The following is a 13,797-nucleotide window of genomic DNA, read 5'->3' on the forward strand; positions in this document are numbered from 1 at the left end:
TTTATCTTACAGCATAAGCAGCACTATTATGGATGTAGACAGCACAATTTCCAGTGGGCGCTCAACTCCAGTTATGATGAATGGACAAGGAGTTCCTGCCTCCTCTACAAAAAGCATTGCCTATAACTGTTGTTGGGACCACTGCCATGCTTGCTTCAGCTCCAGCCCGGATTTGGCAGATCACATTCGCTCCATACATGTGGATGGTCAGCGAGGAGGGGTTGGTGTTACTTTATCTTCTTTCCCTCTTCCTTAGTTCTCAATACTCCATTTTTCAATGATAGGCACAAATTTTGCTTTGAAGTATCAGCTCTGTATCTAGTGGTAGCTATAGGAGTAAGCCTTCGCAGCCTGGCACTGGGCATTCAGCTGTTGTGTTTTACATTGTCCACTCGATTTGGTATCGTGTTTTTTGATTGAATGACTACAGACGTAGTAAATTCTTCTTAATAAGTCATTCGAAGCTCTGAAATTGTTGATAGAGGTGCTAATCTCTCAGCATCCTGAAGCTGTTGGTATATCTTTAAGTGCTTATACTTGGCATTAGTTTTTTTAAAATCATTAGGATACATGTTGCTGCATGTAAACTGAGGAAAAGTCACATCTTGATAATATTCAAGTGGAATCTCATTAGAGATAAAATATATTTTATATAAACATAAATATATATTTATGTACACACACTAGAGCAGATGTAAGATTGGTTATCTTGGGAGTTCAAACTGAAACAGCTCTGTTTGTAGTTCTGATGGTAGGTGTTTGGAAGTCATACCTTCAACATACATTGCATTTAGGTCTTTTTTTTTTTTCGAAATATACATGATCATGTATGCGTTTCAATTTTAATCTACTCCCAAGTCAAATGATGCAGTTCCTGTTGGTTTCACAATTTTAATGTTTCAAAACAGCTCCTAGTAATGTAGTTTCAAATTTGTACTTTACTTAACAGTCTCTCTGTGAGAGCCTCCCAATTCCCTTTGCCTAGAATATTTCAAAGTAATCTAGCTTTACATCAAACACAAGCAATCTGTCTGCTTCATATGGGGCATTCAGTATCATATGCAGCATCTCCTTAATTTCTTGGAGAGGTATTATCAAAAGCCTAGACTTTTTGTCCAGCCACTTCCTTGGAAGTGAAATGTTAGACCATTAACTTTTCTCTGGAGTGTGTAAGAGATTTAAACAAAACATAGATTTGTATTACTTTATCTTGTCATTTTGTCACTGAGACAGGCATGACTAAGTGGTTGTGTTAGGTAATGTTTTTTAGTATGATGGAACTTCCAGCTTGGTATTTGATGGCTTTTTTCATCCAAGCCCCAAGCAGAATCATGCAGCCAGTAAGTCAGCTTTTTAACTGTCTGTGAGATAAATTTGTATGATTCTGTTCGTAGATCTATAAAAATACTATTTGAATCCGGGATGAAAGAATAAAGTAGATGAGGTGTATCAGTATCCTGTGGGCTTTAGCATTAATGCATCCCAGGTAATCTGTGCTGTCCCATCCCTGACTTCTTTTGATCCCTCCCTTCCTCCTTCCCTCCCTCTCTCTCTCTCTTTCTCTCTCTCTCTCTCTCTCTCTCTGTTTTTTTTGTTTTTATTTTGTTTCTGTTCACTTACATTCTATATGACATGATTAGTGGAGGTTTTTGTTTATAAAATGTTAGACTGCAGTTGTGTTTCTGAAGGAGAAGGTTGCTGGAAGCACCAAGCGTCTGACCTTTGCATTCAGTTCACGGTTCTCTTAGCTGTCCTGCTGGAGGAGTTTTATTTTTTTAAAAAGTTCTTTAACTTGATACTTGGGAAGGATACTGACACTGGCTGTTTTGTTTTAAGGACTTGTCCGCCATCTGCTGGCAAGGCGTTTAAGTGGAGAGTTAGAAATACTGTGGTTTTGACTGGGTTTCAGATACTACTCAACTACAATGACTATAAATTTGAAGAAAAGTAGTATTAGCAACTGCTTATTGAGAACTTAAAAGCAATGAGATAAGCATCCTTGTACAGTAAAATGTATATATTTTTTTAAGTTAATATTGAGATAATAGTTCCATACCAAACCAGATAGCTCCATGAAAAGCCTAGGAAATTTTTTAACAAAATAGTTGTACCAAGAGAGAAAGAAAAAAAGAAAAGAAAAGTTCTGTCAGGAATATTTTGGGTTCAGTCTTTAGGCAAGATTTCCCAAGGAGCCTTACCTGGACTTCTGATGGGTTGTTGTAAAACCAAGTGCTTGTTTTTGATTTTGAGGGGACTGCATTTCTATAATTTGTTGTTTCATAATAGTTCTCCTTTGCTGAGTGCCCTGCAGTCTACAGGTGATGATGAAAACATTGGAAAGTTAAAGAGCTTTGTTGGAGGGCCAGGAACCTCAGAATCTCCGGTTCTGTGGCTGCTGGCAGGCGGGGAATCTCCACACTGAGGCGCAGCAGGCACCGAAATGCTTGGGCCTTTATGGCCTCATGAATCTGGATCAGCTGGACAGGCATGCAGGGTTTCCAGCTCTTCATCAATAAGCAGGAGTACCTTGATATAACACTATCACTCGCTATCACAGATTCAAATTTCTTAATTTCTGAAAGAGAAGGAGAACTTTCCTGTAGTTCTGAAATCCTGTATTTTGGACAACTCTATTCCTGAAGACTGCATTCTGCTGTTAAAAATTAGGGCTATATATTAGATTTCTTTACACACAGAAGAAGAAATTACAATGAAAGCCATGTTCATTGAGCCCTTTTTGTTCCTTAGGTTGTAAATAGACAAAATGAGATGAGAGAAAAGCAGCATGAGTAAGTTCTACTCCCTTCACGCACTGTTGTGCATGTGACTGATCTGTACACTGGAATCATTATAAAAAAAAAAAAAAACACAGATTTTTTTAATCCTATGATAAAGTTGTGACTTTCTTCCTCAGGCTATGAGTATAAGGTACCAACTTAGAATGTCTAGTTTTCCCTAATATAAAACTCTTATAACATGGATATTTAGATATCTGTAAAAATTTTGAACTTTGTCATACTCAAAGAATTCTTACTCAGTTATGAGATCTGTTCTTCCTTTCTATCATTGCTATCAAGAAAATATAAATTTGTCATTTTAATTTTTTTTGTCTAAATACTTAGCGATTAAAGAGTTTGTGTTTTCCACTGTATCTCCAGTGGATCCTGAGTATGTCTATCTGGAGGAACATCTGAACTTTCATATTTTATACCAATGACCTGTTTTTTTGAATACTTGGAGTTTGTTTTTTTTCTTGGTATGAGAAGTGTGTTTAAAAGTCAGTGGTTATTGTCTCAAAATGCTTTGAACTACTTCGTATTGTGAAAACAAACCTCTTTATTAACCTGATTTTGAATAACTTTTTACTGTTGTTTAGAGTTATTTTTAAGCTCATCACCTTTTTGCTTTATTAGGTGTTTGTTTGCTTGTGGAAAGGTTGCAAAGTATATAACACACCTTCAACAAGTCAAAGTTGGTTGCAGAGGCATATGCTGACGCACAGTGGGGACAAACCTTTCAAGGTAAGGTTCATTGTAAAATGTGTCATCCTTTATTTTAAGAATGATAGCTTTTTTTTTTTTCCTGATTAATCATAATGTCAATGCAGGAGGATCTGCTAGAAGTATCAAGTGAGCTGAGCTTTGGTCTTGCAGTGGTAGTGCCCAAAGATCCTATTCTCTAATGAAAGCAGCTGAAGGTACTATTATTGCTCCTCCCTGTTCCTTTTAGTCTATAAATGGTAGGGGAGTCTAAGACGGAATAATACTGTCTGAAGTTCAGTTTTTGTGTGCATTTTCCAGTTGAACTGTTTACACTGTAACAATAAGATATTTTGCCTCGTGCTTTACGCTTCCACATTAAAGTCTGGATCATGCCTGATGGTGCACATTCTGTGCTTGGATAAAAGCAGTGTTTCTTAACAAACTTCAGTTGAAACACAGTCAATGACTATTTATGGTTAACCTCTCTGAAAATAATAAGGAAGTCAGGAATGCAGGACCGTTGAGCTGACTGTATTTCCTGCATAGTATTTCTAACTTTCTCTTTCTTTCTCCCTCTAATCTGTACCTGCAATTCTAGGTATAGTAGTGTTTATCATTCCCATATCCACCAATCCGTTATTAATGAGTTGCTTCATGCTGTTATGGATACAGTTGGGGCAGTTCATAGCTGTCAGTCCTGGATCACTTGATGGTAAGTCCCACCTGTGCTACTTTAGACTGAAGTTCTCCTTCCATATAGGATTTGAAAATCAATTAGGGTTTTTCTTAAATTTAGGTAGCATTTCATTTCCCTCTTTTTTTCCCCTCTTCCCACCCAAAAAAGATTTTAGTCACTGTTTCTCTGCTTCCTTCTTCTCTTTTTTTCTTTTTTTTCCTCTCAGGTAACATGTTCTGCATTTCTATTTTAAGGCAGTTTGATTACTGGAAAAATAATTTTCTGTTACAGTGACCTCTTCCAGGATTTACTACTTCTGCACAGCTTATAACTGTAGTTATGACAGAAAACAAAACGACACTAAATGCCTGGAGAGTAAAAACACTGCTGTGCAAGTGAAAAATGATTTTTTTTTTTTTTTTAACTTCCAGTGAAGATTAAACTGTATTTTTCCATACCAAATACTTTTTTTTCCATTCCAAACTGCATAATTTAGTCTGAAAACTTGTGACAGAGAGAGAGAGTGGCAAGGGGAAACTGATTCTACAGGTTATCATAGATCCCTGAAAGTTTGAGAAAATGATTGTTCCAGTAATTGATCTTATCTTAAATGGTAATCCCTGAATGAAATTAAAAGATAATTCATCAGAGGAAACTTGTTCCTTGTCTCATCCTTGAGTTGAATATTTTGTGTGCCTTAAAATATAATGGCTTTTTTTTTTTTTTTTTTTTGAAAAGGTAGTTTGTAGGCTCAAAGTTGATAGTGATTCTTTGTTAATCCTTAATTAATAATTAAAATGTTTAAATGTCCATTAATGGAGCATTGCTCTGTATAGACTAAGTATTTACCATGCCACAACTTTGCAGCCAACAGGAAAGCTGTCAAAAGATGTGACTATACAGCTACAGTGTTGTTGTAAAGGATGGAAACTTAACCTGTGAAAGAATAGGTGAGAAGCAATTATGAATTCAGTCGTAGAGAGCTTTAAAAGAAGAGGGCATACCTCAGAAATACCTCAAACACTTCCGAGTGCCGGAGTTACCTAGTAAACTCAGCAAAAGCTGCTATCTCAGTCTTTTGTGCTAGATAGAGACCTAAAATTTCAAACTATTAGGTCTAAAAGTAAGCATCTTGTATTAAATGTGCTTATTTTATCAGCTGACTTTCTACGCTTTCAGATCATAATGAGGGAAAGAATAGATCAGAGGCTAGGATTGCAGTACTGTAACATCATGGCTCAATGCGTGTCACTTCAGCATTTCTTCCTACCGTCTTCAGGTCTCTCTGTTTTTATCTCTGTATTTCTTAATCTGGTCCTGGGAACTTTGAGATCTTCTGTTCTGTTCAGGATATTTTTAAGAAAGGCAAAGAATATTAGCTAGGAAAGTGGCAATCAGAAGCATGGAAAATACACGTTTATAAAGGTATGAGAAAGCTGGAGTTGTTTAATATAGAGAAGAGATTAATAAATGTGTGGGAGGTTTCTATATTCTTACACCTCTTTATTCAAAATAAGACACAAATAAGATATTTTATTAAATCGAAAGTCAATAGGAGACTGTCTGAGGCATAAAGCTCTTTTGCAATAGAATTACTCTGAAGGATGTGTCCCTGTCCTGCCTCCCTTCTGCTTGTAGATGGATTCATTTTATATAGTTGCCCATTTTGGGTTTAGTACTGTAATTTTAAGAAGCATGTGATGCCCTTTGATTACAAACTGTATCTTGCTGTAAATAAGCAACTGTGCATTCCTATTAAAAGGTCTTTGTGAATATACCTGCCCTTTTCACACATGCATATGAGTTTCGTAACTGTGTAGTTCATTTGTCACTGGAACGAACCCACTTCTAAATTACAAAGGCAATTGTTTCATATTTCCACAAGTTTTCCTATGCTTTCTCTTCATGTGATTTAGTTTTCCTCCCCCCAATGTTAATATTATATCTGTGTCACAGAAAAGGTAAATTTGCTTATGAATACTTATTTCTGAGCCCATTGATATGTTAGCTCTGTTTTTATATGGACCCATCTCCTAGTAGTGTGAGTTCAGCTAATAAGGAGACATTTTATAACTGACTCAGGTACTAAACTAAGGAGAAAAATGAAACTCTAGATCTTTGAGCAGAATTTAGGACCTCATTTTCCCCTTAGCTATTGTCATGTTACCCTTCCACTTGTGGTCTCTTACCCGAAGTCTTTAATACTGATGGTCTTGGGCTTCATGTAGCACAAATGGATAGGGGTATTTTTGTTTTGTTTTGTTTTTTTTGAGGCCATCATCACTAAATTTAGATTATTTGGAAAGCAGCTTTTCCTAGAGTACCCAGCAATCCCTCCAAAAACATGAAAAAACAAGTCCATTCAGATCTAGTTCTCTGTCTATAGTCAAATATTATTCCTGCAAACCAATATGCTTTTCTGGTCACACTTTTTTAAGCACTGTTTCTTAGATTTGTTTTCATTGTCAAGCGGGGCAAAAATAATGGGTCTTCCAGAATGTGTTTCTGGTCTGAGAGTTTACTCATGTTCTTTGGCTTGCAGTTAGGTATTTTTGAAGTTTTGCTTGTCCTCTTAGTACCTTAAGTTCATTGCCTTTGCGCTGCTGGAATTTTTCTCTTTCTTTAGAGCAGTTTGGTTCTAGCTATCCCTTCAGCATTTTGCCATTGTAGGCACTGATTTAATATGGGTATTTTTAGAGCATGTAATTGTCTGAAGACGTGTAGTGTGTTTGTGTATGATCTTACATCTAGAGTTGAGAGTTATAAAAACTTGCATTATTCTTTTTTAGTTCTCTTATATAAATTAAGTTTTGTAGCTTGCTAGAAACTGGTGAAACATTGTGGAGTGTCATCAGCATTTAGTAGTGGTCCTTTCTAGAGTTCCACAACTTAAAACTTTCAGGGTTTCAGAATATATAGGCAGCTGGAACTAGAGGAATAACCTGTTGAGTTAGAAAACCAATGCAGGTAACTGATCTTTGGCCAATTGAGCAAGAATTTCTTCCTTCACTTAAGTATTTTTATTGTCCTAGACTTGCCTGTTATGAATAATAAATAACTGAATAGTTAATGTGCTGTGACACCCTGCATTTTTCAGCATAATTTCTGGTACTTCAGAAAGATTTGAAGTACCATTTGCTATGCTTTGTTGCCATAGAAGGCATTGAAAGTTACCTGAAACCATACCAAATAAACTCTTAAATGTAGTCCGATTAACCAAATACAGGGTGTTAGCCACAATGAAAGGACAAATGCTAAAGCAGAGTTGGCTCAAAACTGAGGGAGACTTTTTGCAAAATAACTGCATATAAAAGTTCTCTTCAAATAGAAGACTACGTTTGGGTATGCTACCAGCTGCTTTCACGTAGTGATTCCAATGGGTATGCTCTTAATATTTGAGATCAGTTATGCAGGGTTTGCTCGTGTGTGGTAAACGTTTTCTATAATAGTGAATGACAGTATTCAGATTTATCAGAGGCTTTTATCTTTTGTTAAAAAAATTAACAATAAAAATGAAATTTGCTCATTTTACTATCTTTAACTTCCAGAATTCATTAAGGGATGAGTGCACTTCATTTGATTCTCAGTAGAGTAACATTTGTTGAAACCTAGAAAACAGCCAAGCAAATGCAGTCCTCGTTTGGAATTCATGTCAATTATTCTTTTGGCTTCTATCCATTAGAGTATTGCAGATGCAGATAGCAAATGTAAAGGCATTCTGCCTGAACAGTCAGAAGATGAGACAATAAGGTTTATTCAGATGTCCAAGATATTACTATTGGATTTATTATTGGAAAAATTACACATTGAATATTCTAAAATGGAGATTTGATTATTTTTGATTTAATAGAAAAAACCTGTATTGCGAGATGCTTTTATATCCTGTTTGTTAAAGTCACTGGTCATTACTGCCCATTAATAATGGTGGGTATGGGTACACTGGAGAAATTAAACTTCTTACATGTTAACTTATTTTCTCTTGAAGTAACATATCCACCAATCCGGACCCAAACGATCATATTTAAAATTAAATGCAAAATTTTGAGATTTAAGTTTTGGGGAAAAATGAAGAGATTGGTTTAAAGCTGTGCATAATAGTTGAGTTTGATTTATTAGAAACCCTCTAGATCTGTGTAATTATCTGGTGGGAAGCTGATTTGGTGTGACTTACCATCCAGAGATCCTGAAGTGACAGCCTGAACTGCTCCTTTATCTTTGGAGAGAAGAGACTTAACCCATTAGTAACGGATTGCTGGATATATTATTTTAGAGAAAAAAAAACAGAAAAAACAGGTAAGATTTTTCTCCTCTTCTACTATTTCCTGTCCACTACAAAGGTATTCTCTATCATCTTTGATGTATCATTTGTTGATTATTTGATGGCATGACCAGGTAGTCTCAAACTACACAATATCTGAATGCAATGGTCTTTGCAAATATTTTATACCTTGGCTGAAGACTATAAATAGGCTTCTTAGATAATTTCTAATCGCAAGTTGTATGTATTGAGGATTTAAGAATGCTGGTTTACTGCTTTTTAAAGTAGAACTTGGCTAGAGCAAGAAAAGTAAGTGCTAGCTATAGTGGAGAATCTATTGAATATCTGTGATTGTGCTTTCTCCGTAAACGGCTAGACAGAAGTAAAGTTATGACATTGTGAGCCAAACTGCAGTTAGTCATAAAATCATTTTTTCACCATCTGACAAGAAATACTGCAAGGTCTGATGAACCTAAAAACTGAAGGTTTTATAAATTTTTAGAAATGTGCCTGGCAACATTTATGTACTACTTTCAGAAGGTATTACTTTTTGACATTATACTTTATTGAAGTTGTAATATTACTTTATTAAAGTTGTAATATTGTAATGCAGGCCCTGTACCAAGATTTCAGTATTATTTTTGACTTCTAGCAGGTGCTGGCAAAACCGAAACTTAAAATTTCATAGTGAGTTTGGCTGAACTTCAGGGCAAGATCTTTCTCTGTGCTCAAACTTTTTTTGTCTGTGCTCGTAGGATTGGAAAGAGCTAGAAACTTAAGTCAATAGAACTTTAATGAAAGTTAAATCTAAGTTTTAATATAATTGCTTAGTTTAGTTTATGAAAGTGCTCATTCTGTGCAAGACAGTTCATTCTAGGGACTTCAAAACTGGAGAATAAGAAGTTGGTCAAACTAATGTATGGGTGTGTTTTATCTTAATCAAACTCACAACCAACACAGATAATATCTTTAGTAGAATGAAGTGTAAATTTTGATCTTCAGTATAATTTTGAAGTAATCAATACAGCATTAAAGTTACCATAGAGTAAATGAAATCAGGATCTTGAGTATTGTTTTGAATTTGATAGATGTGATAGATTTCTAATACTGTAAGTCACTACATTATAAATGTACAGTATTGCAGTTTTTGAACTTATTACAGGGAATTACAGGGCAAGATAAAGAGATGTAGATGGGTATTTTAGCTGAAATCTTCACAGCTCCTGAAAAGCTTACTAGTGCAGGCAAGGAAGGGGCAGGGGGGAGGAAGAAATACACAATATGAAAGATCCTAAAGCTTTTTATCAGACAATTTTATGTTTCTAGTCAGGTGAATGCTTAAAAGACTGTCTTTAAGCTTACTTAAAAAAATAAGAACATGCAAATAAAAATGTTAAAAATGTCCTTTTGTTTTTGGCTTTTATTGTCTTGGAATTTATTTTTAGTCCTAAAGCAAATATTATGTCCTCAGGGATAACACAGGATTTCTTTTATGGACCCTGTATTCCTATTTTGTATGATCAGGGAAAACCATTTACTAGCTTTGAGGCAGAAATAGGCAGCAGCCACAGTTGAAAATAACACAGTTGGGTATTAGGGACAAAACGTGCTGAGTGGTGTTTTATTGCTGTTTTCTTGCCTCTCAGTCAAATGTGCAGGCCTGGGGTTGATTACTGTAAGAGCTTGAAATTCTTCCTTAGTCTTCAGAGAAAACTTAACATTATGTACATAGTTGCAGCATTACTTATTCCCAAACTCATGCAGCAGCTGCTTCATCAGTTTGCTGTGAAGGGGGTGCTAGAGAGGAGCGATGCAGATAAAAGCTTGGAAAGAGGGCAAGGAGGGGACGAGCAGAACAGAGTTGGAGGAAGGAGAACTTTTCAGATGGTTCAGAATGATGAGGACGGGTTTGCTGCTGCTGGCTGGTCAGTTCACTTACCTACTGCTATTGTCTGGATCAGGAGAAGAAAAATGACTCACTTGCATGCACAATTCATTGCAGTCTGTGGTGGACTGAATGTCTTAAAATCATTTTTCTATTACTCTTATAAGTTCAGAGCACAGGAGAAGAGTTTTGCCTCTCTCCCCAACAGTGTAACCTAAATTTTCATTCTGTAAAGTAGATAATTGTAAATATAAGCCAAATGCTTATAAAAATGCTAATAATTACTGTAGTTAGTACTAGCTTAGTGGCATGTGTGTATCTTGTGATTTCTGTGTTTCCAACCAGATATTATTGGATGTTTTCTTATTTTTCTGTTTGAGAGAAAGAGGCTGTTCTCTTAAGAATAAGAACTTAAATACTTGTGAAGTAACAGCAGTATCCCAAAATAAACGTCTAGGTAACTGTTAATAAAACTTGAACATCAGTAACTTAAACGAATCTCAGGATAATCTTTTATTAACTTTGTAGAGCATTTACAGAGTATTAAATTTAAATTTTATCAATTTAATGTGGGTAAGGATGTATTTGTAATTGAGAATTTTACGTCTACTTTGTCACAAGAAGGGGAAGAGGGTAGAGAACGTTACTGTTATCACATATACAAAACTGGAGTGCTGTTGAGAGGTACAGAGTAACAGTGCAGTGTTTTGAAAGGCAAGGAGGTGAAGTTGGCTTGTAGAGGAGAAAGTTCTTGAGATGGATTTGTTTTTCTGTGAAGGAGTTTGTCAGTGCATTGTTTAAGATTGGTCTTATGCTATACAATGTTATACAGCATAGATGAAGATGATTATACCACTGGATAATTGTTATGAGCTAATAGAAATTTATTTTGGGTAATATTTCTGGATTTTTCCCCTTCCCCCCCCCTCCCCCTTCCCCCCCCCCCGTTCCCCCCCCCTTTTTTTTTCTTTTTAGAATTCCATGGTCATTAAGAACGTATCTTCCTTTTAGTGTGTTGGAGGTTAAGCCATCAAAGGCAAACTGAAAGATCTGACAAACTCATGTGAATGAGTGCCACTGACACCATTTTTAATTTTTTTTTCTCATTAGTGTGTAGTTGGTGGGTGCAATGCCAGCTTTGCATCTCAGGGAGGACTTGCCCGTCATGTGCCCACACACTTCAGCCAGCAGAACTCTTCAAAAGTTGCCAGCCAGCCAAAGGCCAAAGAGGAATCTCCATCTAAAGCTGGGATGAATAAAAGAAGAAAGTTAAAGAACAAAAGACGACGATCATTACGTAAGTATTTCCAGAAGTAGAATTTGTTCAAAGTTCTGCAGTGTTAGAACTTGCAGAACTTTTTAATAGCTTTATTCTGATTTTTTTTTTTTTTTTTTTACCATTTTCTTTGACCATGGTATCTTTCCTCATGCTGCCTGCAGTTAGAGATATTTTCACAGAAAAATGAGGTATGCTTGAAAAACATTTTCCAAGCAACAGAGGAATGTAAAAATCTAAATATGTAGGTGAAATTTTTATAAGGTAATTCTTGTTCTTTCAAGTTGCAAGAACTAGTTTAGGTCAAAACTTAAAAATAAAATAAAATAAAAAAATTAACATGTACTTCAGTCCTTCATTGTGGATATTCTGTGGATGGAAAGGCTTGTTTCTCTCCCAGTATGGGTCTGGTGGGGTTGATGGTCTTTAGCAGTGTAGTTTTGGCATCCATTGTGATGGGAATAAAACAACTCTAGATTCTGTTTGTGTTCCTTTTTTTCGGGCAAAGCAACTATGTGTTCAGTAGAAAAGTTTGGTTTTCTGAGAGCAACAGTTTGAGTTTCCAATTTAATGTTGCTTTTCATTTTAGGAATCACTATTGGAAAACGTTCTGTTTAGCGATCATGAAATCTGAAGTTCAGTACTGTAGACAGGGAATGCGAATTCATGTAAATTAGAGATAAATGTATTTGTTTTAGAGGTAAATGTGTATTATATAAGCTCTTTTTTGAGCACAACATTTCATTAGCTTAATGACAGTTTTACCAGCATAACCAAGATCTAACTTTGGACAGATTTGATTTGCTATTTTTAATCTTTCTCTGCACAATTGAAGTTCATTGATTTTTTTTTTTTTTTTTTTTTTTTTTGAATATGCTGAAATGTGATTTTCTATTTAAAGTGAGGATGGTTATCTCTGGTAAGCCTACTATCAGCAGTAGTAATCGCTTATCACATACCTTTTCTAATCCAGTTTGATACAATTTTTTGATTCCTGCATTGTCCTAGCATCAGGCAGATAAATATGTCAAATTTATTTAGAGAATTCTATGTACAGGAATGGTTAAAAAAAAAAACTAGGCAAGTGTTAACAAATTCTTTATGTTAGTTTGATAAGTGATTTAGATACAACTTTCCAGTAGTGAACCTGATTTTAAACTGTTTCTGTGACACTTGGATTTTTACACCTCCATACTATAAAATGTGTTTTGTTGTGGTTTTGTTTTTTTTTTTTTCCCCCTCCTCTTGATAGCATGTCAGTAGTTTAAGGAAGATTTTTCCATTAATTTTTACCTGTGATGTAAAGTCAACTTTATAGTATTGGAGAGAAGAGGGAATTTTTGTTTTGTTTTGTTATTTTGTTTAAATGAGCTCCAAGGCCTGTTATATCTTGTACTATCTGCAGAAATGGAACTGTGTTCAGAAGAAGGCAATTGTTTAAGTCCTGCCTCCTGGCTGGTGGTAGGATTTTAGTGACTGTGTATCTGAAACCTTCTGTTTCTTCACTGGATCAGCAGTTGCAGTCCTTATTTTTCCAAGACTTTTCTGTGGCAGAACACTTCAACCATAGTGATCTTGCCTTTTCTGATTCAAGGAAGGAATATAGTTACATGTTATCTAGATGATACTGCAACAATGGGTGCACATGCCCAGCAGTCTTAAGTGTTTATTCTGAATTGCATGATTGTGGTTGTTCTTATTTTAATACCTTACCTATGTGTTTTAGCAACTGAAACATATGAAGCAGTGGTCATTTTTCTGCCTTGAGCTCAATAAGGAAGTCAGTCCTGGAAAGTTAGTGTCTCCTAGAACTTGGAAGTGTTTATTTCATATTCCTCTGTCTTCCAAACTGTGTGGCTGCTAGCCAGTTTAGTGCTAGAAGAGCCATTGTTAGCTTTAGGGTTGGGTGGGTTTTTTTTTTCCACCTTATAATGCTTAGGTATTCTTAAATATACATGTAAATACACAATGTAAATATACATTCTTAAATATATCGTTAAACACATTTTAAGTGTAAACCTAAAGATTTCCTCTAATTTTGACATTGATTCAATATTAAAAGAAGGTGGAAAGCTGCTCTTTTCAAAATTTGACTTTCAAAGAGCCTTCCTTTTCACTCGAGCAATCTATATAAACCAGAAAGGTGCAAGAAGAGAAGGCTAATCAGAAGACTGCTATGTAGTCATTTTGCAGTATCCTTTTAGTTCATCTTAGCCAAAA

At 35.5% G+C, this 13,797-nt stretch overlaps 1 protein-coding gene across 2 annotated transcripts in view; it reads left to right on the plus strand.

Moving 5' to 3' along the window:
* AEBP2 (AE binding protein 2) overlaps positions 1–13,797 on the plus strand; it is a 52,430-nt gene that overhangs the window by 19,569 nt on the left and 19,064 nt on the right. For both annotated transcript variants that reach the window (XM_064515747.1, XM_064515750.1), the window contains exons 2-4: positions 13–220; positions 3,414–3,521; positions 11,412–11,598. In XM_064515747.1, the coding sequence (XP_064371817.1) occupies positions 13–220; positions 3,414–3,521; positions 11,412–11,598 (503 nt within the window). The remainder of the gene's footprint in view (positions 1–12; positions 221–3,413; positions 3,522–11,411; positions 11,599–13,797) is intronic.

Source organism: Dromaius novaehollandiae, chromosome 1, assembly GCF_036370855.1.
Source record: "Dromaius novaehollandiae isolate bDroNov1 chromosome 1, bDroNov1.hap1, whole genome shotgun sequence".
NCBI classification, from domain to species: domain Eukaryota; kingdom Metazoa; phylum Chordata; class Aves; order Casuariiformes; family Dromaiidae; genus Dromaius; species Dromaius novaehollandiae.